The 23,830-nt window shown below is 54.9% G+C and overlaps 7 protein-coding genes across 7 annotated transcripts in view; 3 read left to right on the plus strand and 4 right to left on the minus strand.

Annotated features, from left to right (window-relative positions):
• Positions 1-1,839, plus strand: part of PTSG_04820 (uncharacterized protein) — a 3,451-nt gene extending 1,612 nt beyond the window's left edge. The window contains exons 4-7 of the mRNA XM_004994080.1: positions 80-183; positions 473-610; positions 808-1,044; positions 1,371-1,839. Of these exons, the coding sequence (XP_004994137.1) occupies positions 80-183; positions 473-610; positions 808-1,044; positions 1,371-1,475 (584 nt within the window). The 3' untranslated portion in view covers positions 1,476-1,839. The remainder of the gene's footprint in view (positions 1-79; positions 184-472; positions 611-807; positions 1,045-1,370) is intronic.
• Positions 1,735-4,212, minus strand: PTSG_04821 (uncharacterized protein). Its single transcript, XM_004994081.1, has 7 exons — positions 3,929-4,212; positions 3,504-3,568; positions 3,247-3,355; positions 2,970-3,036; positions 2,697-2,744; positions 2,525-2,557; positions 1,735-2,214 (listed from the first exon to the last, which is right to left on the minus strand). The coding sequence occupies exons 1-7, from the start codon at positions 4,033-4,035 to the stop codon at positions 2,194-2,196; spliced, it is 450 nt and encodes a 149-aa protein (XP_004994138.1). The 5' UTR covers positions 4,036-4,212; the 3' UTR covers positions 1,735-2,193.
• A 555-nt stretch (positions 4,213-4,767) lies between these two features.
• Positions 4,768-10,484, minus strand: PTSG_04822 (nucleotide excision repair protein). Its single transcript, XM_004994082.1, has 13 exons — positions 9,693-10,484; positions 9,278-9,399; positions 9,043-9,084; positions 8,706-8,816; positions 8,364-8,498; positions 7,952-8,161; positions 7,366-7,607; positions 6,589-7,038; positions 6,239-6,359; positions 5,894-5,979; positions 5,652-5,754; positions 5,260-5,472; positions 4,768-4,849 (listed from the first exon to the last, which is right to left on the minus strand). Exons 1-13 carry the CDS (start codon positions 10,384-10,386, stop codon positions 4,781-4,783), a joined length of 2,598 nt encoding a protein of 865 aa, XP_004994139.1. The 5' UTR covers positions 10,387-10,484; the 3' UTR covers positions 4,768-4,780.
• Positions 10,476-14,874, plus strand: PTSG_04823 (uncharacterized protein). Its single transcript, XM_004994083.1, has 8 exons — positions 10,476-10,529; positions 10,921-11,134; positions 11,498-12,517; positions 12,776-12,885; positions 13,295-13,360; positions 13,561-13,634; positions 13,817-13,916; positions 14,258-14,874. Exons 1-8 carry the CDS (start codon positions 10,506-10,508, stop codon positions 14,399-14,401), a joined length of 1,752 nt encoding a protein of 583 aa, XP_004994140.1. The 5' UTR covers positions 10,476-10,505; the 3' UTR covers positions 14,402-14,874.
• A 2,253-nt stretch (positions 14,875-17,127) lies between these two features.
• On the minus strand, positions 17,128-18,642 carry PTSG_04824 (uncharacterized protein; the record flags this gene model as incomplete). Its single annotated transcript, XM_004994084.1, has 3 exons — positions 17,128-17,182; positions 17,605-18,289; positions 18,507-18,642. 3 exons carry the CDS (start codon positions 18,640-18,642, stop codon positions 17,128-17,130), a joined length of 876 nt encoding a protein of 291 aa, XP_004994141.1.
• Positions 18,643-19,589: 947 nt separating this feature from the next.
• On the plus strand, positions 19,590-22,065 carry PTSG_04825 (uncharacterized protein). Its single transcript, XM_004994085.1, has 2 exons — positions 19,590-19,766; positions 20,042-22,065. Exon 2 carries the CDS (start codon positions 20,043-20,045, stop codon positions 21,336-21,338), a length of 1,296 nt encoding a protein of 431 aa, XP_004994142.1. The 5' UTR covers positions 19,590-19,766; position 20,042; the 3' UTR covers positions 21,339-22,065.
• A 153-nt stretch (positions 22,066-22,218) lies between these two features.
• The window catches only part of PTSG_04826 (uncharacterized protein), a gene marked incomplete at both ends in the record, with an annotated part of 2,623 nt that continues 1,011 nt past the window's right edge, over positions 22,219-23,830 (minus strand). Inside the window, 6 exons of the mRNA XM_004994086.1 lie at positions 22,219-22,299; positions 22,478-22,610; positions 22,726-22,853; positions 23,049-23,129; positions 23,257-23,358; positions 23,565-23,629. Coding sequence (XP_004994143.1) covers positions 22,219-22,299; positions 22,478-22,610; positions 22,726-22,853; positions 23,049-23,129; positions 23,257-23,358; positions 23,565-23,629 — 590 coding nt within the window. The remainder of the gene's footprint in view (positions 22,300-22,477; positions 22,611-22,725; positions 22,854-23,048; positions 23,130-23,256; positions 23,359-23,564; positions 23,630-23,830) is intronic.

A 23,830-nucleotide genomic window follows, 5' to 3' on the forward strand; every position in this document is an offset into this window, starting at 1 on the left:
CACACACACACACACACACACACACACACACACACACACACACACACACACACACACACACACACACACACACACACAGGCGCCGTGTCCGGAGCTGTGTCGTCGTGTTTTGGTAGTCCGTTTTATCTCGTCAAGACGCAGCAGCAGGCGCAGTGTGCAACGCAGGCCGCTGTCGGCTACCAGGTCTGGTTCCTCCTGTTTGCTTGCAAGCACGCACAGCACCAGTGAGGCTGCGAATGCGTCTGCATTTTGGGAATGGAACATTAAGCCCAACGCTTCCGTTCCACGCGCCCGCACACTCATTCGCATGCACACACACTCACACACTCACTCACACACTCACTCACACACTCACTCACTCACACACTCACTCATTCACTCACACACACTCTCTCACACACTCACACATGCACAACACACACACTCTCTCACCCACTCGCATGCACCATCCACGTGTACACGTGCATGACAGCACCACCACAAGTCTGGGCTGGATGCGTTTCGCGGTATCCTGCACGAGTCTGGCGTGAAGGGCCTGTGGCGTGGCGTGACAGGCTCCATCCCACGCCTCATTGTCGGATCGAGCGTCCAGCTCTCCACGTACTCGCAGGTTGGCTCGCGAGTTGGATCAGGGGTGGGCGGTGTTGCGGGGAGAGAGGTTGATGTTGGTCGTGGTGTAGTCCCCGTTCATGACCCTTGTGTCGCTGCTCTGTCTCGCTGCTCTGTGTGGCTGCTTGTCACTCACTCACATGACACCCTCTCTCGCACACTCGCACAACCAACCAACCAACAACCGCAACCAACCAGAGCCGTGAGGTGCTGCAGAAGTACACGCCAATGGAAGAGGGTGTGCTGCTCCACTTCTCCGCATCAATGCTTGCAGGCATGTTTGTCGCGGTCGCCATGAATCCGTTTGATGTTGTCGCCACGCGCCTGTACAACCAGCCCGTTGACCCCAAGACGAAGAAGGGCCTATACTACCGCAGCGTTGGCGACTGTCTCGTCAAGATCTTCCGCACAGAGGGGCTGCGCGGCCTCTACAAGGTGTGTTTCTGTGTGTGTGTGTGTGTGTGTGTGTGTGTGTGTGTGTGTGTCTGTCTGTCTGTGTCTGTGTCTGTGTGTCTGTGTCTGTGTGTCTGTGTCTGTGTGTCTGTGTCTGTGTGTGTCTGTGTGTGTATGTGCTTATGTGTCTCTCTGACCGTCTCTGTGCGTGTGTGTGCGTGTGCCTCTCTCTCTCTCTCCCTCTGGGTGTTTGTCTGTGTGCATTTACTTGCTTCTCTACCCCTATTTCTACCCCAGCCCTCATCTTGGCTCTGTTTGCTTCCCCCTCCCCCTGGCTCTGGCTCTGGCTCTTGCTTTCTTCCGTGCAGGGCGTGATGCCGCTGTATCTGCGTCTTGGGCCTCATACTGTGCTCACGTTTGTGTTCTGGGAGCAGCTGCGCAAACCCTTTGAGCAGCACCAAGTCCAGCTCTGAACCGCACTACCGTAGTCAACCTCCAACAAAATCTGTGTGTGTCTGTGTGTGTGTGTCTGTCTGTCTGTCTGTGTGTGTGACTGTTGTGGACAACGATGGCTGTGCTATTGCTCTGCTTGTTGTTGGGTTGTGCCACTTGCTTGTGTTCATACACGCCATTTAGCAACACAGTTCGCTCCATGTCTCAGCTTGCACTGCCCCTCTCCCTCCCTCCCTCTCCCTCTTGCACAAGCACATTTTTCCGTGTGCGCGTGCCTGTTTGTGTGAGTGTGGGGACTGCTTTAATCACATAAACAACCCGCCATGCGCGTGCGTGCGTGTGTGCGTGCGTGTGTGCGGGACGCGCCAGACTGGATGCTGCCCATCATGTGATGTGGACAACATGACATGCAAGCACGCAAGCCTTTGCACAGCTGCACAGACACAGGCACAGCATTGCGGTGAGGAGAAAAGCCCCTCGGGACTGTGAACCAAACAACCGATCACATGCACACATATGGCAAGCACAAAAAAAAAAAGAGGTTTAACTCAAGGAGAGAGAATGGTAGTAAGGCAGCGACAAACGGGGGGAGAGGGGGGGGAAGCAGAGTACAGGAACGAGCAAACAGCATGTTCGTAAACCGACACACAGCTGGGCTGAGACGACAAAGAGCAACGGTACACGAGATGCATCACATTGAGACACACGAAGGCGGGAACACGGACACAGACGCAGTGCTCATTCCTCCTCGTCATCGCCCTGTACACGAGAACAGAGAGCAGTGGACCGTACACAGGCGTGAGTGCGTGTGTGCGTGTGTGTGTGTGTGTGTGTGTGTGTGTGTGTGTGTGTGTGTGTGTGTGTGTGTGTGTGTGTGTGTGTGTGTGTGCGTATGCGGTGGAGGGCTTGGTGTCCACGTGTGTCCATGTGTATCTCAGTGTGTTTGTGTGCGACTGCGTGGGTCAGTGCATGTGCCTGCTGATGTGTGTGTGTGTGTGTGTGTGTGTGCGTGTGTGTGTGTGTGTGTGTGTGTGTGTGTGTTCTCTTCATGGCGTGCTGTGGTACATACCAGGATGCAAGCCTCAAAGTCCTCGAAGCTCACCTAGAAGACAGACAAAATGCACGTGCGAGCGAATGAATGAGCGATTGGAAAAACGACAGGACCATGAACACACGAACGGGGTGAACGCACACCGCTGTCATGCATGTGCATGCACGCGTCTGCTTGTGCCGCCACTTACAGCGCCGTTGCCAGACTTGTCAATGGTCTTGATCATCTCATCAAGGTCCTGCGACGAAGAAACACGGCGAAAGCATGTGTGAGACGTCAACCGCAAGCCCAAACTCAACAGACAACCACAATAGACAAGCTCAACAGCGACAGCGACGACCACTGTCGTGAAACTGCCACACTACAGTCACAAAACGCCTTCGCCCGCCGTCCTTTCAGGTGCACTTGAAACCAAGTGACAAAACAAAAATGGCAGGCCAGTCCCGTGCAATGGTTGGATTACCTTCTCCTCGTACTTCTCGCCCAGCCTGTCCATCATAACCTTGAGCTCTGCCCGTGAGATTTGACCACTGAGAATGACAGCACACAAGCAAACGACGACGTAACACAAAAGGATGGAGGTTGTGAGTGGTGGGACGTGGCTGCTTGACGAAAATTGCTGTTGTTGGGTGCGGGAACGTGACGGACAATGAATGCACGCACGCGCCGCACATGCAACGACAGAGCACTCGTTCTTCTTGAGGTTCAGGGTGCGTTGAATGGACGCTGTCGGCACGCACCTTCCGCTCGAGTTGAAGATGCTGAAGGTCTCCTTGACCTCGCGTGCTGTGTCAGTGCCGTGCTTGGACATCATCTTCATGAACTCGGCAAAGTCGACAGCGTTCTTGCCTGTTGTGTGTGTGCGTGTGGGGGGGGGGAGGGCGAGCATCATGTGAATGTGTGGGTGACTGGCTGTTTTCATGGGTGACTGGCTGTTTTCATGTGGAAGGGTCTCATTTGCAGGTCATATGTGTGTGTGTGTGTGTGTGTTGTGTACCTGAGCCGTCGACCTCTGTGATCATGTTCTTCAGCTCATCGTCAGATGGGTCAAGACCAACAGCACTGTTGGGTAGTTTGGGTGTTAATTGTTGGTGTTGTTGGTGTTGTTGGTGTAGTTGGTGTTGTTGGTGTTGTTGGGTGTTGTTGGCCATAACAGAGGTGAGCCAGTTGTGAAGCGTAGAGTAGCCCACACACAGGATGAAAGTAGCGAACCACACACACACACGCACACACACCCCACAACGCACACACACACGTAGGCATAGGCGCATGTGGCTCACGACGCGGGCAACGAACCAAACGAACCAATAAACACACACAACTCACAATTCAACACAAAAACTCAACCCACAACTCCACACACACACAACGCAACACACAACACACAACTCAACACACAACTCAACACACACAAACACGCACCGCATGACGCGGCCGAGGCTCTCGACGTCGATGACAGACTGGTTCTTGTGGTCAAAGAGGGCAAAGGCCTCCTTGAAGTTCTCGACCATCTGCATGGAGTACGCCATCGCTGGTTTTTTGTGTGTGTGTGTGTGTGGAGGGGGGTTGTGATGGAAGGAAGGACGTCAACGCGAGCGAGGTGGGGGTGGATATGCGTTGTTGGTTGGTGGGCGGTGGTTTGAGCAGTGCTGCCGCTGCTGAGCTGTGCGGAGACAGAGAGGAACGAAGCCGGCCGAAACAAAAAAAAAAAACACAAACAGTGCTGTGGTGCCGATTTTTTGTTGAAGGTTTGTCTGAATTTTCGATTCGAGTAAAAAATTGTGGATGAAACACCATAAATTAACCAGAAGAGAGGGTTTATAAAGGCCAATGTAACAAACGCTAGCGTCCCCCCTTCGGGGGTGGACTCATACTAAAATTGGACAGATACAGAGAAGATTAGCATGGCCCCTGCGCAACAAAAGCTGAAAGTGTCTGGTTCGATGCCCCCTCGAGCTAGTTACTTGCAGACTTTGCCGCATGAGGATGACACGCGAAACCCTGTGAAGCGTATGTTCAACTTTTTTTTTTTTTTGTGGTTTTGCTGTGTCGTGTGTGGTTGTTGTGTGTCTTTGTGCGTGTGTGTGTGTGTGGGTGCATGCTTACAGCGTTTGTACCTGCTCTCAGGCTCTCTTCCTTCCTTGTTTTTTTTGTTTGTGTAATTTAACCACTGCGTTAGTGCGTTCATGCGTGTATTCGTGTATGAAGCTATCAGAGCTATCAGAGTATCAACTCACAAGACCCACACGACCCAGCGGGCGGGGGGGGGGGTAATCACAGGACAAACAAGAAACGCAAGTCCTCTTCCGTGAGCCGGTTTAGTGCGGATGAGTTCATTCCAACCTGTGACAGTGTCGCAGTTGTTTGGACGAGGTGAGGGGGAAAAGGGGGGGGGGGGAGCTGAAGAGGGAGAGTAACACACACACACACACACACACACACACACACACACACACACACACACACACACTCTCTCTCTCTCTCTCTCTCTCTCTCTCTCTCTCTCTCTCTCTCTCTCTCTCTCTCTCTCGCACACACCTACACATACACACACAGACACAGACAACACACACGCACTCACACAGACAGACACAGACAGACACACACGCACTCACACAGACAGACACACAAGTACACACACGCACTCACACAGACAGACACACAAGTACACACACAAGTACACACACACACACACACACAAGCACACTCGCATAGACACACACACAAGCACACTCGCACACGCATGTATGCACCGTGCTCTCGAAGAGAAGGCGCTTCTTCTCCTGCAGCTGATCGATCCGGCTCTCGATGGAGTTCTCAATAATCAGGCGCCGCACCTCCACGGGCCGGTTCTGGCCCAGGCGGTGAATGCGATCCATGGCCTGCGCCTCCGCACAGGGGTTCCACCACGGGTCCGTGATGTACACCCGGCTCGCCGCAGTCAGGTTCAACGCAAGCCCACCCGCCTGTGAATGTAGCGTGTGCATGAGCGAGCATGAGCCAAGGGAGGTTGGGGGAATGTGTAAGAGGATTGTGCGCAAAAAGACACGGATGCACCATGCATGCAACACACGCACGCATACACACACACGCACACACACACGCGCATACACGCACACGCATGCACACACACACACACGCTCACCTTGAGGGAGATGAGAAAGACGGTAATCTCAGGTTTTGTGTTGAAGGCGTCAATGACAGCAGCACGACTGGCAGGCGACATGCGCCCATCCAACTTGACACACCTGCACAGTGTGTGTGTGTGTGTGTGTGTGTGTGTGTGTGTGTGTGTGTGTGTGTGTGTGTGTGTAGTTCTCGTGGCGAAAAGGAAGCAGCCACACCACAGGACGTCAACACGTAACATACACACACATACACACCAACCTGATGCCACCACGCTGGAGACGCCACTCAAGTAGGTCAAGAAACTGCGTAAATTGGGAGAAGATGATGCTCTTGATGCAGTGCGTCTGCCAAGCAAGAACCAGATACAGTTGTTGGAGACGCGAGAGTGTGGTTTGAGAAGGGGTGAGTGCGTTGTGAGTGTGTTGAGTGTCTGGCTGTGTGTGTGCTGTCTGTGTGTTGCCTATGTGTTGCCTGTGTGTTGTCTGTGTGTTGTCTGTGTGTCGTCTGTGGGCTGCTCGTGTTGAGTTGGTACATGGAAGATCAAACGCACACATTTGCACGATCACACATGCACACACACGTCGACACACGCGCAACGCATACGTCGCTCTGCAGGGCCGTGAGCTCCTCAAGCAAGGCCTCAATCTTGGTTGAGCTCTGCCAGCGCTCCATGTCCAGGCGTCGCACAATGCTCTTGCTCTTTGACTTCTCAGCAATCTTGGGCCTGTGCAACGATGAGACAAGTGTGTGTGTGTGTGTGTGAAAGCAAGTCCGTGTGTGAGTATTCTCCCTGGGGGCGAGGCTGCACATCCATTGGACACACACATACACACACACAATTGCAAACACACACGCACACAATAGCAAACACACACACAATAACAAACACACACGCACACACAATAGCAAACACACACACACACACACACAATTGCAAACACACACGCACACACCTTTCGATGGTGGGCTGTGTGAGGTCGATGGAGAGGGGCTGAAAGCACACGGGGCAGACGGGAACCTCGGCGCAGCTGGAGGAAATGTACAGCTCCACCTCTTCGCGGCAGAACGTGTGCTTGCACCCGCTCATGATGGGGTCCTCTGCAAACTCGTGGCAGATGCCGCACACGTCCTTGTCGTCCTTGCTGTCCACACGGTGCGTGACGAGCCACGGATGGTTCACGCTCTGCCGCATGCGCATGAGCAGCTCGAAGATGTGCGCGTAGTTGTTCAGCACCGTGCCTGCACGCACAAAGCTCTGAAACCGCGTTTTGGACTCGGAGAAGAGCGCCTCGTAAAAGTCCTCCTCCTCGTGTGTAAACAGGTCACGGCGGGTGTGGATGATGCGCGGGGGAAGCCCAAGCTCGCTGCCCCGGTCAACCTTGGTGCGCCGCAGCATGATGGCACTGATTTTCGTTGTGTGTTGTTGGGGGAGGGGGGTGGGAGGCATGTGTACAGTGTATCGTTGTGTGGGTGTGAGAGAGTGTGGTCGGGATATATGGCAACCATGCAAGGCAGACAAATCAGCAAGGGAGTTGCAAGGGACACGTGTGTGGACGCACATGTGCCGCGCAACTGCTCACACACAGACAGACACAGACACACACACACAGACACACAGACACACACACACAGACACAGACAGACAAACACACACACACACACACACGCACACGCACACACAGATACAGACACACACTCCTTCTCCGGGTTCCAAAGCTGCCCCATTTCACCTGAGCAGCTGGCGAAGATGGTCAAAGGCAACCTTGCCTGCGCCGACGGGGCCAAACTTCTGGATGGGCCGCAAAATCTCTCTGTTCCACCAGGCAAAGTGGCTGCAATTGGCGTGGCCGCAGTCATCGCACCGCTTGTAATTGCTGAAGTTCCACGTGAGCGACTTGCACTCGCACTGGCGGCAGAAGTAGAAGGAAAACGGATCGCCCTTGAGAAACTTGACCAGTGAGTACATCTCACCCTGCGCACGAATTAATTTGGGGGGAGGGGGGAATAGAGGGAGATGGTGCGCGCGTGTGTGTATGTGTGCGTGCGTGCGTGTGTGTGTTTGTGCGTGCGTGTGTGTGTGTGTGCGTGTGTGCGTATGTGTGTGTGTGTGCGTGTGTGTGTGTGTGTGTGCGTGTGTGCGTGTGTGTGTGTGTGTGAAGGACAGCGAGAAGGGGAGACACGTGAGGATGGGGATGGGGTTGAGTGAGACAGGATGGCACAGGCAAAGAAAACGAGCATAACTACAAGCACAAGCACAAGCACAAGCACAAGCACAAGCACTACTACCACCAACACCAACACCAACACGACACCCACCACGCGGTTCTGGAGCGGGGTGCCTGAGAGGGACCACTTGTACTTTGCACTGAGGCCAAAGACGGCGCGGGCAGTACTGCAGGAGCGATCCTTGATAAAGTGCGCCTCATCCAACACCACCCGATGCCAGGCGATGGAGTGGATGGTCGACTTCTCCTTCACCTTCTCCCCCTTGCGCTTGAAGCCGCTCTGTTGCCGCCGCCACTCGCTCTGCACAACCAAGCACAAGGGCCGTGAAAAGGTGCGACTGTGTAAGAGAGAGAGGGGGGGAGAACAGAGAGACGGGGAGGGGGCAGGAAGGCGCAGCTGGGACTCATTACAACTGCACAACTGCACACCTGTACACCTGCACACGTACACATACATAAACACCACATCTCTCTGTCTCTCTCTCTCTCTCAGTGAAACGCACTTCGACGGTGGCGTAGGTAGTGAGGACGACATCAAACGACGTGATGTGGTCGGCGTCGCGGTTGCGGCCGCTGCCATAATACACCAGCACCTTCAACGACCCGGGCTTCGACTTGGCCTCCACCTCCGTTCGCCACTGCACGCCAGAGGGATTGTGTGTGTGTGTGTGTGTGTGTGTGTGTGTGTGTGTGTGTGTGTGTGTGTACGTGTGTGTGAGAATACATGTCACAAGCAAGAAACGTGGCTCACCAACTACGACATCAGAGCACAACACGTACATGCACATGCACACGCACAGACACACGCACATGCACACAACACGTCGGCAGGAAGCGACATTCACCTGGAAGAGGGCGACGGTGGGAGCAATGACGAGCGTTGGTTTCCGCGGCTCGGCCTGCGATGGCCGCGACAGCAACAGCGCAATCGTCTGGATGGTCTTCCCCATCCCCATCTGCGGTGTGTGTGTGTGTGTGTGTGTGTGTGTGTGTGTGTGTGTGTGTGTGTGTGTGTGTGTGTGTGTGTGTGTGTGTGCATTCGTGTATTTGCGTGTATGTGTGTGTTTTGGTGATGAGGTTGACAAGAAGCTGATCATCATCACCATCATCGCCATCAACACCACCGGCATCGTCGTCACCACTGCGATTATCGCCTCCACCACCATCCATCCTCACTCGTACCTCGTCAGCGAGAATGCCGCCCTGAAAGTCAGAGTTGCTCTCCTGCAACACACAACACAACACAAACAAAAGCCATCAGTCGGCAGCGTCAATCGGAAACACACGCGCGCACGCACACGCACACGCACACATGCACGCACACATACACGCACATCCACATCTACACACACACACACATCTACACACACACATCTACACACACACACACATCCACACACAACACACACACACACACCTGGTTGATCATCCACGCCAGGCCTTCGCGTTGGAAAGGCAGAAGGGTCACGGCAAGGTTCTCGGGCTGCTCTGGAATGTCCAGCTCCGTGGATGGATCAATGCCACGAAGCGTGGTCCACACTGGGTTCGAGTCGTGGCAGTGGTGTGAAGAGGTATGTTTGGGAAGCGGGGTTGGTGTTGGAATGCAACAGGAAAACGCGAGCGATCAGCAGCCCACATGGAAGGAGTGAGTGGAGTGAGTGAGTGAGTGAGTGAGTGAGTGAGTATATGTGTGTGTGAGAGAGTGGGTGAGTGAGTGAGTATATGTGTGTGTGAGAGTGTGAGTGAGTGAGTGAGTGAGTGGAGTGAGTGGAGTGAGTGGAGTGAGTTCATACACACATATACTTAGACGCACGAAACCGCGAGGCAGCCACCTTCTTTGATTTCCGGGTGTAGGCGGTGAATGCGCTCGTCCAGAGTCTCTTTCTTCTTTCTGCCCACTTTCCTGCGTTGTTGCGAAGCAGATGCACTGCTGGTGCCGCTGCTGGCTGCAGGTGTGGACGCCCTTCCTGCTGCACCGTCTCCACGTGCATTCCTCCTCCTTGCCGCAGTCCGCTTCGCGCGTTTGGTGGGCTGCGGTTCTGGTGGTGGTGGCGGCGGCGTTGGCTTGACCACGGTGGGGCTGCTCAGCAGGTCGTCAAAGTCCGAGTCAGAGTTGGACGGGCTATTGCTGCTACTGCTGGACGCTTCCTCATCCACGTCCGGCTCCCATACATCGTCCTCATCGTCATCATCGCCATCGTCGTCGTCGTCGTCGCTGCCCACAAACGAGGTTCGCGCTGTGGCCTTGCGCAGCTGCTGGGCTGGCGTTTCCTTGGAGCGTGGCTTCCGGCGTGGGCTTCGGCGTGGTGCTACTGTTGAAGACGAAGATGGAGCAGGCGTCGTCGCGACCTGTGACTGCCGCGCCTTCCGCGTCTTGTTCATCTGAACCCGCGGGCTGCGCCTCCTCACGCTGCCAGTCTCCTCCTCGTCCTCGTCGTCTTCAATCACAAGCACGTCGTCCTCCTCCTTCTCCTTCTCTGGCTCCGCCTTGGCCTTGCGCCTCCCTGTCCGTCGCCCAGCAGCCATGCACGCGTTGTGTTCGTGGTGTTTGGTGGCGTGGTCCTGCTTGTTGAGGGGCGCAACAACACGTTCGGACGTCAATTTTGCCTCTGTGACAAAGTCAATTTTCACTTTGAACACACAAGATGCGCCCAGCTCAACAAGCCACGGTGAGAGGGGACACACGAGCAACAAAGTGATGATGGCAGACGATGTGATGAGCAGCGTGGCTGCAATCGATGGAAAGCAGTGTGCGTGTGTGTGTGTGTGTGTGTGTGTGTGTGTGTGGGTGTCTGCGTGTGTGTGTGTGTGTGTGTGTGTGTGTGTGGTGAGGTCTCAAGGGTTCGCTGCCGCGTGACACAACGAAGCACAGCTCAAGTGTCATGAGCATCACACGCACACGACCACATCACATCACACACACAAACACATCACACACGCCCACACTCACACTCACACTTACACGCGCACACTCACCCTCACACTTACACGCGCACACTCACCCTCACATGAACACACACACACACATGCACACACACACACACATGCACATGGATGCAGACGTTTGCGTTTGGGGCGGCCATGATGGCCCTCCTCATGTGGTTGTTGCGCCGCAGACAACAACAGAAGAAGGTGCTCACCACGGGCGCCTCGTCCAGCGGCAGTGAAGGCACAGATCAGGCCGGCCAGGCCGGCGACGGACAGCGTGATGCCGCCGTGGAGGGCCTGTATGCCGTGTGCACCAGGATCGAAACAGCGCTCGTCTCCGCAACGCGTAAGCCCCACCAATGTCCTCCCAGCCACAAACGAACAAGCCTCTCGCCAGCTTCTCCTGTGTTTCTGTTCTGTTTCCAACGTGTATGCACGGTGTTGTTGAGCAAGCTGTTGTACTGCAATGACACCCACCCACTTGTTCACACACACGCACACTCTCTGTTTGTCTGTCTGTCTCTGTCTCTGTCCCTGTCTCACACACTCACTCACTCACACTCACTCACTCACACACACACGCTCGCACACACACACGCTCACGCTCACACACACGCTCACGCTCACACACACACACACACACACACACACACACACACACACACACACACACACACACACACACACACACACACACACACGCTGGCAGGGAGCGGGGATGCGCGACGCATGCGGCGTTTGAGGCGCGTGCTGCGCAGGGTGTACGATGCACTGGAGACATTCGAGGGTGCAGACGGCATGGCCGGCCAGCGGGGAGGCGCCGTATCCCTGGGCCAGTTCCGCTTGGCCCAACTCGACCGCCTGTGCGAGGCCGGCACAGATGACACGGGCACCACGCCCGAGCACACCCACGCGCGGGCACGGCAGGGCAAGGCCCGGTGGCCTGGCGACGGTGGCGATGATGATGATGACGACGACGACGACGACGACGGTCGATACGACAGCGATGCAGATGCATTTGGTAGTGGTTACGACGACGAATATGCGGCGTCCGATGCGTCGTTTCAGTCTGCGCGCTCGACGATGAGCGCGTTTGAGGACAACGATGACGAGGATGACGCAAGCCGCGCGGGCGACATGATCTCATCAACACAACAGCAGCAGCAGCTGGAGGATGATGATGGCGAGCACGGCCGCCATCGCCATCGCCATCGCCGGCACCGCCACCACAGCCACCATAGCCACCATCGCCGCGTGCACCACCGCTCCAAGTCGCGCAAACGCCCGGGCCGCAAGCAGGCCGCAGCAGCAGCGGTGGCACGCAAGGAGACAGCAGAAGCAGGCGAAGCAGCGGGGGAGCCCACACGTGTCCCGCGCAGTGCAGAGGCGAAGCAAGCGGAGAAGAAAGAGGAGGAGGTAGAGGAGGAGGAAGGTGGCGTGAGCGTGTATGAGGAGGCGCTTGCCTTGGCGCAGCAAGGCGACGTGCCGTGTCGCGTGGAGCGCACGGAGGAGACCGGGTGTGCAGACAGGACAGACTTTCTCACGCGCCTGCACTGCGTGCGGGAGGCGTCTGACTTGATGATGGGCGACAAGGAGTTTCGTGTGTGGTTCACGCGCTTTGGGCGGGACCTCCTCGGCTCCTTGGTGGAGAAGGGCGGCGGAAATCTCAACACCTTCCACACCGCCTACGACAACATGATGTCCTTCCTCGACCAAGTCTCACAGGAAGGTGTGCATGTGTGTGTTTGTGTGTTTGTGTATGCATGTGTGCATGTGTGCATGTGTGCACGTGTATGTGTGTGTTTGTGTGTGTATGTGTGTGTGCATGTGCACGTGTATGTGTGTGTTTGTGGGTGTGAATTTGTGCATGTGTGCATGTGGGTGTGAATGTGTGCATGTGGGTGTGGGTGACATTAATATGCGATCATGTGTGCAGTTTTATTATGACATCCCTTGCTCACCCCTCAAGCACGATGCCATGTACCAGGGCGCACGTCGTCGCTGCTGGACGAGCTGAAGCCGCGCGGTGTTGTTCGCCTCTCCCTCTTTGACGCCGTCGTCGACATCATCCTCCTCGACGCCTTTGACGACATGAAGGTAGCTGCGTGCGTGTGTGTGTGTGTGTGTGTGTGTGTGTGTGTGTGTGTGTGTGTGTGTGTGTGTGTGTGTGTGTGTCCTGTTGTGCATGTGCTGTACTGGAGTTATGCATGTGCGTGTGTGTAGTTGTGTGTTGTGCTGTGTACGCGTGTAGTTGTGTGTTGTGCTGTGTACGCGTGTAGTTGTGTGTTGTGCTGTGTACGCGTATTCTTCCTCCGTCCCCTTCTCTCCTTCTCCCCTTCTCTCCTTCTCCCCTTCTCTCCTTCTCCCTTTGTCCCTTTGTCTCTTCCTGCTGCCTTTGTCTCTTTCTCCTGTTCTCCCCATGTCCATTTGTTCATTCATCCCCTTCACCCACTCACATTCAATCCCGACACTCATGCTTCAACGTTCTCCGCTCGTGGTTTTGCAGAATCTGCCAGGCACAGTGACCTCTGTCCTGCAAAACTCCTGGATTCCAACCAGCGTCAAGCAGAACGTACGCCACATGTATACATGCAGCGCACATGCAGTGCGTCTGGAGGGCGTCTTGTTTCCAGCTGACACTCATGACGCTGACTCCCCCCCCCTGCTGCTCACCAACTCCCACTCACACACTCACACACGCTCTCTTTGCATTTGCTCTCCTCCTCCCCTCTCCCCTCTCCCCTCTCCCCTCTCCCCTCTCCCCTATAACAGACACTGAACACAGCCATCTGGTCCGTCATCAGCGCCAAGGAGCGCACGTCGCCACCCGACGGCCTCCTCAAGAGGTGCGTGTGTGTACGAGTGTGTAGATGTTTATGCGTGTGTATGTGTGTGTCTGTGTGTGTCTGCACGTGTGTCTGCACGTGTCTGACTACCTCAATCTCACACATCCGCCGCCTTGTCTGTCTGTCTGTCTCTCCCTGCATCTCCCTCAAACACACACACACACAACCGTGCGCACCCGCAGGTTGTACAGCATCTTCAAGGTTCTCAGCCCTGTATTGGCGTGCGGTTTGATGGGCTGCTCGTCACAACCACGGTTCAAAGAGCTTTGCGAAGACTTCAAGGTGTGTGTTGTGTGTGTGTGTGTGTTATGCGTGTGTTGTGTGTGTTATGCGTGTGTTATGTGTGTGTGTTATGCGTGTGATGACTTTCGCACAACCCTCGTTGCCTCACGCTCTCACCTTCTCACGCTCGCCCAACACACTCCCATATACCCACACACACACACACACATACACACACATACACACACATACACACATACACACATACACACACATACACACATACACACATACACACATATACACACACTCCCACTCCCACACACAATCCCCCTCCCCCCCCCCACACACACACACACGTTCCCACTCACACACAATCCCCCATCCCCCAATGCTCGCAGGCGTTTGTTGAGAAAGGGACGCGTGACTGGTTCCAGTTTGACAAGGACAAGTACACGTCCCACGCTGCCCTTGCCGAAGACATGAAGCACTTGTGGTACCGCAAGGCCGACGAAGCAAAGCAGATTGTCGCAAAGTACCAGTGAGGAGGCATCGGCAACAACGGAACTACAGTCACAGCGCAAGCAAGCAAAGAAGCAAGCCAGCCAGCACAGCAAGGCCGATTGATTGTCGTTGGTTGGTTGGTTGGTTGCGGTTCTTGTGGCACTTTCCTTTGCTTCTTTCTTTTTTTCGCCATTCCTTCGTGTGCCTTCTTTTGGTTGCAGTTTGCGCTTACTGTGTTGCCAATTGCACCCAGGACGTGCCTTTTTGTAGAAGGTATGCATCTATTTTCAGCATGCGTTTCTGGAGGCGTTTCTGGTGGTGGATATGTGCCTTGGTCAGCTTTTCCTCGTGGTTGTGTGCGAGTTGTAGGAATCCTGACGTGGCCAGCAACCGCTCCTCCGATTATTCATAAAAGACATCCACAATGCTTCCAGCCCAACCTTGCATCGGAATTTTGTGAGTGTTGTGCGGGAACATCGTTGGTTGCCTCACCAAAACAACAAACAAACCAAACAGCCAAAGCCAAGAAAAAGAAGCAAAGAAGCAAGCGCCAGCGAGCAAGGCAGCGAAAGTGGGAGAGAAAAACTGAGAGCGCAGCAAAGGTAAGCATTCATCTTCCAAACACAAACAGTTCACTGCCGCACAAAGAAACCGTCGCCGACCCCCAGCTCTCTCTTCCACAGAACAACTACAGGTGAGATACATGCACGGGATGGCGGTGGGTGAGAGGACGTGAGAGGAGATGGTTGTGCGGGGAAGCGGGGGAATGAGCGGGGAAGCGGTTCGTGGCAGCAAACCCGGTCCTTGAGGTTGTTGTTGTTTGTGTTTTGCCTGGTTGTTGGTTGGTTGTTGTTTGTGTTTGTGTTTTGTGTGTTTGTGTTATGGATTGAGCGGCACGACCGTCTTCTTTTTTGTGGGCGAGCAGATAGATGTGTCTGTGGCGGCTGCGGTGTGTCGACAAAAGGGACAACAAGGCGCACAATCCGTTACACAACCACTACCACAGTCACTCAGCCACACACAGCCATACACAGACAACACAAGACAACACAATCATCCGCAGCCACACTACCAAACACCCCAGCTCACACACACACACACACACACACACAACTCAACTACCTTTTATATGACAAACCAGGAACCATGTCTGACAAGCCCAGCGTGAAGGAGGTCGAGGCCTTCGACAAGAGCAAGCTCAAGCCCACCAAGACTGAGGAGAAGAACGTTCTTCCCACAGCCGAGGACATCAAGGCTGAGCGTGAGGACAAGTAAGCCGGCTGGCGCCGCTCCTTGTTTGCTGTTCTTTTTTGAATCTCGTCTCGTCTTGTGTCGCCATGTCTGTTGTTCCCCCTTCCTCCCGTGTAATTGTGTTATCGTGCTGGGTGTGTGAGTGACGCAAACTCGACTTTGTTTGCCGCTCTTCGCCTGTCTTTCCCCTCTTTCCTTTGCCCTCTCGAGTGCGTTGCTGGTTCTATATCTGTTGTGGTGTGTGCTTGTGTGCGTGTTGTTTCGCGTATGGCACTTGTGTGTTGACCGCATAAACTCGGAACATGCGTGCCTTTCCCACGATTGTCTTAGTGTCGCTTCATGCACTCTTAACAAAGGCTCCTCAACAACCAAAAACACAAAGGCAACCTCCCCCCCCTCTCCTTTTTTTTTTTCTTTTTGTTCGTTTCTACTGCTGTGGACGCGGGTTGCGCCGCGCGCGTGTGAGACGTGGGAGCTGACACGCCTCTGTTTCTCTCCCTGTTTTCATCCAGCGCTTGCTAGACTCCGTGCATGGCAATTAAAGCATAGAAACATAGTTGATGGTCATGTGGAAATCACTCACATCAATTAAGGATGGATGGGGAGTTTGTGCACGCTGGCTGGTGGTGGTTGTGTCTTTGTTGTCATGGTCAGTTTACTTTGAATTGGTTGCTGAACAAAGTGGTGGTGTGGTGTGGTGAGATCACACACACACACACACACACACACACACACACACACACACACACACACACACACACACACACACACACACACACACACAGCTAAGGACATTTCGCACAGTAACTGTGCATGCGTGCATAGGCATAGGAATGAGAACGAGTGCGCAGAGGAAGAAAAACGACTGCGCAGAAGCATCACAATACCAACAACAACACCAATAGGAGCAACAACAACAACAACAACAACAACAACAACAACAACAACAACAACAACAACAACAACAACAACAACACCGCCTGATGTTATGTTAGACACAGCACGCTAGAGGAACGACTTTGGCAATAAGGTGATACAAACACGGGCAAAAAAACACAACCACATGGGGCAGTTAGTGTAGGACGAGTGCATGCTACAATACAAACTTGGTGACCACGTCTCTGAGCTTGATTTGTGTCTTGTTTGGTAAGGCTTGAGAACGCAGTGGCTAATGCGCGCTGCAAGTGAATAAGTAAAGAGGGAGGAGAAGAGGAAGGTGACGCCAGGGGCGGGGGGTGGTCAAAGAGGGGCCCATTAGTAGTCGTAACAAAGGGGTCGGAAACTGCCCTACGAGTTGTGCCATCATAATTATGGTGGATGGGTGTTGGGGGAGGGGGTAGGGGGTTCTGCCGTTGATGGTGGTGGTGATGATGATGGCGGTAGTAATGGTGGTAGTGATGGTGGTAGTGATGGTGGTAGTGATGGTGGTAGTGATGGTGGTAGTGATGGTGGTGGATACCGAAACAGACGTACTGCTGCTATGAGTTGGTCTTGGAAGCTTGACAGCACATGCCCATCAGGCGGGCTTGGCGTGCTGCTGTTGCATCCGCTCATAAAACTCTTCCAGGCGCCTGCATGGCAAAGGGAAACCAACATGATGGGCGAGAGGGGGAGAAAGAGAGGGGAGAGGGTAGAGGAAAGGTTGAAAATGGAGCAAGAGGGAAGGGGTTCGCACGTGCGAGTGCTCACAGGCGAGGAGGGCAGGCAGACGGGCAGGCAGAGTGGGCGGAAGACCGACCAACGAACCGACAGACAGACAGGCAGACAGATAGGGAGACAACCGGGGAGACAGACAGGCAGGGAGACAGACAGGCAGGCAGGCACACACACGCACACACAAACAAGCAACACACACACACACACACACACACACAAAACCACACAGCAAACAAACAATACACACACACACACACACACACAAAACCACACAGCAAACAAACAATACACACACAACCACACAGCAAACAAGCAAAACACACACACACACACACACCTGTTGCGGGAGCGGTGCAGGTGCATCTCGTTCTGGTCGCCGGCGGCAGCATTGTCGTTGCTGACGCCGAGGATGCTGCTGTTGCGCGCCACCTCGAGCTGCGGTTCCGTAAACTGCGCACCCGAGCGCAGGAACGCGTGGTTCACAATGGTCGGGGGCAGGTGCAGGCCAGCCGGGTCGCGCACAAGCACGCTGCCTTCCAGGGTGCTGCTCGTCTTAGGTACACGCCCGATACCGGAGGTGCTGGTGGCAGCAGCGGTGGTGGCGGTGAGTGCCGACGACGACGAGGAGGGGAAAGGGGTGGAGCAGGAGACAGTGCTGCGCAGGTTGAGCGCATGCATTGCCGCTGTGGCTGTTGGCACTGGCCGGCTGGCGGCCATGTCGGCGCTGCCGTTTGATGCAAAGAAGCGCTGCTGCTGCTGCTGCTGCTGCTGCTCCTTCTGCTCCTGGTGGTGGTGATAATGCCGCTGCTGATGGTGGCGATGCTGTTCCTCCTGCTTCTGCTGCAGTTGTTTTTGCTGCACGGCGGAGGGAGCTGCGCATGTGTGCGTTGAGTTTGCGCGAGGGCGGGAGGAGGCCTGTGCCACGGCCTGCAGCGTCATCTCATGAAAGTCACGCAGCCGTTCCGATGTTGTTCGTGGCCGTCGCTGCACCTCTCCCGTACCCAACCGGCTCACATCAGGCTCTGTGTGTGTGTGTGTGTGTGTGTGTGTGTGTGTGTGTGTGTGTGTGTGTGTGTGTGTGTGTATAAGTGAGGGGAGTTGGGGGATCGCACAGCGAAACGCTAAGCGTACAAACAACGCCAACGCTACAACAAAAGCACAGAGAAGAATTACACATCAAACAAGAACCAACACCAGAACACAGACACAGACACACCACAGACACACACACACACACACCAAATTGAAAGCCGCTGCGAAGCATTTGGAGGTTGATGGGCATGCTGGTGGTTGCCGATGAAGAAACGACGGTGTACACGGGCAAGCGGTGTGCGTTGCGATACTCCAGCGGCTTTGTGCTCTCGTCGTCCCCCATAGTCGCTGCTGTTGTTTGTGTGTGTGTGGGTGATGCGTGTGTTCTTTCTCCTGCTGGTGGTTTGAGGTCGGAGTAGCTCAGTCTGTCACGACTGGATGGCCTTGTCGTTGGATGTGTGTGTGGGGGGGGGGGGGGGGGGAGCGGCGCCTCCTGTCTCGCTCAATCCCTTTCGTCAGTCTCACAGAACAAAAACCGTGCGCTCGATCTCGTCCGCCTTCCGAGCTTCTTGCGTCGTCGTTGCGTCGTCTGGCTGCTTGTCTGTTGTCTGTTTGAAGCAAAAGGCAAAGAAGGGAAGGTTCACAACCACCACGAACAAAAAGGCGATACGCCATGTCATGTCATCAGTCACACATAGTATTGCTCGAACGAACGAACGAACGAACACCAGCCTCTTCATTCTCCCACCGTTTGTTGTCACGCACAAGGCACGAACCGTGTTGTTGTTGTTGTTGCCACCTCACCTTCTCTGCTCCAGCAGCAGGATTGGTCGCGGGTTGTTTTGTTTGCTCGCGCCCTTGCTGGTTGTGGCTTGCTGGTTGTGGCTTGCTGGGAGGAGGGCGAACGCCATGGCAAGCACTTGCGCAATCGCGACCCACAGCAAGCAAGCAAGCAAGCAATGCGACTTCGAGCAACCCCCACCCAAATCAAAACAAACCCGCGACACGACAGGCAGAGGTGTTCCCGCGCACCGAATCCAAAACGTGTCCGCGTTCTTGCGATTTATTGCGCCACGGATTCCCAGGAACGGAAAGCGACCCGCCCCTTCGAAATTAGCACAAAGATATCAACAACAATGCACGCGCATAATAAATTTTTTCAAAACAGAATGTGCGACGCCCCCCTCCCTGCCCGTCTTCTTTGTGCCCTTTGTGTTGGTCGCTGCCGCTTCCTTCCTCCTGCTGCTTCTCCTGCCTCTGCTTTCCCTTGCTTTCCTTTGCCTTTTTGCCAGCGAGACCAGCAGCAACACCACACACCCACACCCACACACCCACGCGCGCGCGCTCTGCCACCTTCCCTCAATTTTCATTCGCAAGTCTCAACAAGTGACAGTTGACAGAGAGAGAGAGAGAGAGATAGAGCCCTCCCCTTGGATCCTTATCGCTGCCACTGACCACCACACACAGGTAGAATCAAGCGACTGCGCTTTAATGTGACGGCGCGTTGTCTGTTTGTCTGTCTGTCTGTCTTTGGTGTTGATCGACTGCTGTTTGTGTTTGTATGCTCAAAGACATGGGGAACATCACAACATATGCAACCACAGACACACACACACACGCACACAAGCCGACAGGCTCACACACACACACACAACACATGTCCACTCACACTCACTCACACTCACTCACACACACATTCACTCACACAACACAACACAACACAACACACAACACATGCGCAGCATGAACGACGTGTTTACAATCGAGGACTGGCTTGGCCAGGAAATGCTTGTGGATGATGACCGCATGTTCGGCGGCGCTTCCCGCTCCTTCTCCTTCTTCGACTCGGCCCCAACAGTCTCCTTTGGCCAGCACCACCACAACCCACACAGCCACGACGAGCACCACCAACACAGCGAACACCCACACCACGCCCAGCAGCAGCCACTCGCACCCCCTCTCGCCTCCTTTGACGAGACGGCGGGCCTCGACATGGCCGCCCGCCACTCGGACGTGCGACTCTTCAAGCGCGAGCCCAGCCCAGACATGTTCATGGGCAACGACGATGGCCTCACCACCCCACCCGCCCCCACCATGATGGACACCACCGACATGGACCTCCTCGCTGACCAGCACCCGCAGACCCCAGAGCTCCCAGCATCATCCTCCCACCAGCCCCACATGCTCTGCACTGCCCACACCTTCCACCACCCGGCCGTCGCCCCAGAATATTGCAGTGCCCAGGACCACAACGACAACAACGCCAACTCTCACATGTCCTCATCCTCCTCCATGGCCACCACTGCAGCACCCGAGACAACCACACAATCGCACTTTCCACCGCCACCGGCGCCCACTTCCTCTGGCCACGCCGAGCAGCGGCAACAGGAAGACTCCTCTCCCCCACACCAAAAGGTCAAGTCAGAGGAGGTTGCGCCGGCACCTCAGCCTTCCCTTGTCTTCACCCCAGTCCCCACCGCACCCCACATTGCTCCCCGTCAGCAACAGCAACAACACCAGCAACACCAGCAACAACAGCACTCCTTCCCGCAACAACAACAACAACAACACCAACAACAACAGCAGTCGAGCACCAGGTCCAGCAACAGCAGCTCGAGCGGTGCGCCCACGTATGATGTGAAGCGCTTTGAGGACCTGACAGACCATCAGCTGGCCACCATCGACTTTAAGATCCTTATGGACCTGGCCTCCCGTGCAGGCCTGAGCAACGACGAGCTTGCCGAGGTGAAGGCCAAGCGGCGGCGCCTCAAGAACCGCCTCAGCGCCCGCATCTGCTCAAACAAGAAGCGCGAGAAGTGCAGCGAGCTCGAGGAGACAAACCGCAAGCTCTCTGCCCAGGTCAAGTCGCTCAGCTCGGAAAACTCAAGGCTGCAGAACATGAACGTCGTGTATGCAAAGGACCTCGACGAATACCAGCAGGAGGTTGCGCGGCTCAACCACCGCATTGAGCACCTCACCCGCCTCCTCTTGCAGCAGGGCATCTCCCAATCCGACCTCGACGTCTCACACGCAGCTTAACAACTCCAACAACTACACCCCACGCCCCACGTGTCTGTGTGTCTGTGTACGCCCATCCATCGCTGTTGTTATGTCCTTTTGTGCCTCCAACCTCGACCCTGCACCTTCGGGTCCTGTAATACTTCCCCACCTCTCCAGCTTTTCCATATCTGCCTCTTTACCATTGATTCACTCACCCACTGATGGCCGCCGGTGCGGCTTACTTGCTTCTCTATTCGCTCCCGCTGCCTCCTCTGCGCACACGCCTTTTTCTCACCCTTTTCCTCAACGTGTTGCCTCACCTTCTGTGTGTTACCCCTCCCCCCGCCGCTCTGCTGCATTGGATTGGCATTCGCCTCTGTCTTACCTTACCCTCCCTCTCCCTTATTCATCCCACTCGCGGTGGTGGGTTGTGCCTCTTTCTTGCTTTCTGAAGTGGATTTGGCACACGTTGTTAGACGTGGACCCTCGTTCTCTCCACCCCGCACGTTCTTTCCGTGGTTTAGTTTTGGCGCTTTGGTGCACATGGACGCCAGTACACATTCGGTTTCCTGATTGTGCCTCACTGCTGGTTTGATTGCTTGTATAACTGCCCCCCCCCCCCTCATTGTTTGCATGCGCACACCTCTTCCACGCGCTAGCATCATCCGTTGCTTTCGTTTTGGTTTAATCTGCAATACAACTCCACCTTCAACACTCGCAGCAATGCGCATCTGACGTGCACTTGGGTGTTACATTCCATCAGCCAACAACCACCCAGCATGCGGTGTCAGTCACGTGATGTTCGTGTGGCGTGCATGTGTGGTGGCAAACATACAGGGTCGATGACAAAGTGCAACAACAAACACAACGATACACGAGTGCTGCTGCCGCAATGTGCCCATGTGCAAACAGCAGCAGGTCAGGTGCTGGCTCTATCGTTGCCTGTGGGTGGCGGCGCGGCAAGGCCTTCCACGACCGACCGAACAAACGGAAGCACAGCCTGCGACAGGACAGCAAACAGCGCGCACGGCAGGCACACATGCACAACAATTAGCTTGAAGGCGTCTGAAGACACGTGAAAGACCAACCTCCGCATGCATAAGAGTCACTCCGCAGACAGACACACACACACACACACACAGACACACACACAGACACACACACACACGCATACACACCTTGCGGGACTTTTTGATGTTGTGTTGTTGATATGCAATTAGACTGTCGGGGGATTCGAGCGCCAACCGCTCAAGCTGCAGCTCACCGTTCCCTTCTAGCGCCTCCACAATCGCCGGCCACCACGCTGTCGCTCTGTTGGTCACGCAGCGACCACACGCGGGAACATGCGCACAAGCGTTAGAGGTGTGGAAGAGAAGCACGAGATGCCGCCCACGCGATCCACGCACACGCTCACGCTCACACGCACCGAAGGCTGGCGTGTGTGTACAAAGCGAGCTGCCGTGCAAACTCGGGTGCAAACACCGTGGACATGATGACCACCAGGTCGAGGTGGTGGCTGCATCGAAACTCCTCAAGATCTTCAAGGAAGCGCTCCTGCACAGCGACAAGCAAGTTGGAGTGCGTGCGTGTGTGTCTGTGTCTGTGTCTGTGTGTGTGTGTGTGTGTGTGTGTGTGTGTGTGTGTGTGTGTGTGTGTGTGTTTGTCTGTCTGTCTGTCTGTCTGTCTGTGTCTGTCTGTCTGTCTGTGTCTGTCTGTCTGTCTGTGTCTGTGTGTGTGCTTTGAAATCACCTTTTGCACGAGCTGTTGCAGGTCCATGGTCACAGCCGGAAAGCCAACTGTCGCCTTTCTAGCGCCAATCTCCTTGTAGTCCTGTGCACACACACACACACACACACACACACACACACACACACACACACAATGTGAGCCACCGCATCCCCACAATAGTCTCTGTGCATATGTAGGGGTGCACTTGACTGAGACGAGGTGGATGTACCTTCCGCAAAAGCTGCATTGTTGTCAAGTGTGCGCAGTTGAACTTGGCTTCTTGGATGGCACTGAACCATTTGTCAGCATCCACATCGCAGAACGGCTTCATCTGTGTGTGTGTGTGTGTGTGTGTGTGTGTGTGTGTGTGTGTGTGTGTGTGTGTGTGTGTGTGTGTGTGTGTGTGTGTGTACCCCGCTAACAGATAGGTATAACATACGGAGACGGAGTCAGACAAGCAGACAGACAAAGATAGGAAGGATCAACACAAACGATAATGCAACGGCGACGCGCTCCATGTGAACACACGCAACGCACCAGTGCCGCTGCTGCCTCATCGGTGTCGAACGTTCGACCTTTGCTCCGATCAAGGTTCACTGTGTCTGTCAATATCGCACCAAGCAGCAACTGCGCCACAGCTGGCTCACACTCTGTCAACACGGCGCAATGGAATCGAGACATAAAAGGTGCACACTGCTGGTAAGTTGCAGGGCATTCAATATCATGCACAACAGGCGGTGGGTACTGTAAGCTCAAGGCAACCTTCAAGAAGCGTTCACAACAGTAACAAAGCATCAAACCTG

Source organism: Salpingoeca rosetta, assembly GCF_000188695.1.
Source record: "Salpingoeca rosetta unplaced genomic scaffold supercont1.11, whole genome shotgun sequence".
NCBI lineage: Eukaryota > Choanoflagellata > Craspedida > Salpingoecidae > Salpingoeca > Salpingoeca rosetta.

Excerpts from the sequence above, each read along its gene's own strand:
- PTSG_04823 (XM_004994083.1), top strand. The coding sequence starts at position 10,506 with ATGCGCCCAGCTCAACAAGCCACG. Across the intron at positions 13,361-13,560 it reads CAACCAGCGTCAAGCAGAAC|ACACTGAACACAGCCATCTG; the intron begins GTACGCCACATG and ends CCCCTATAACAG. Across the intron at positions 13,635-13,816 it reads CCCGACGGCCTCCTCAAGAG|GTTGTACAGCATCTTCAAGG; the intron begins GTGCGTGTGTGT and ends GCGCACCCGCAG.
- PTSG_04822 (XM_004994082.1), bottom strand. The coding sequence starts at position 10,386 with ATGGCTGCTGGGCGACGGACAGGGAGGCGCAAGGCCAAGGCGGAGCCA. Across the intron at positions 6,360-6,588 it reads ACACAGCCCACCATCGAAAG|GCCCAAGATTGCTGAGAAGT; the intron begins GTGTGTGCGTGT and ends ATCGTTGCACAG. Across the intron at positions 5,980-6,238 it reads TCACGGCCCTGCAGAGCGAC|ACGCACTGCATCAAGAGCAT; the intron begins GTATGCGTTGCG and ends CTTGCTTGGCAG.
- PTSG_04825 (XM_004994085.1), top strand. The coding sequence starts at position 20,043 with ATGAACGACGTGTTTACAATCGAGGACTGGCTTGGCCAGGAAATGCTT.
- PTSG_04821 (XM_004994081.1), bottom strand. The coding sequence starts at position 4,035 with ATGGCGTACTCCATGCAGATGGTCGAGAACTTCAAGGAGGCCTTTGCC. Across the intron at positions 3,356-3,503 it reads CACAGAGGTCGACGGCTCAG|GCAAGAACGCTGTCGACTTT; the intron begins GTACACAACACA and ends CACACACAACAG. Across the intron at positions 2,558-2,696 it reads ACAAGTCTGGCAACGGCGCT|GTGAGCTTCGAGGACTTTGA; the intron begins GTAAGTGGCGGC and ends TCTGTCTTCTAG.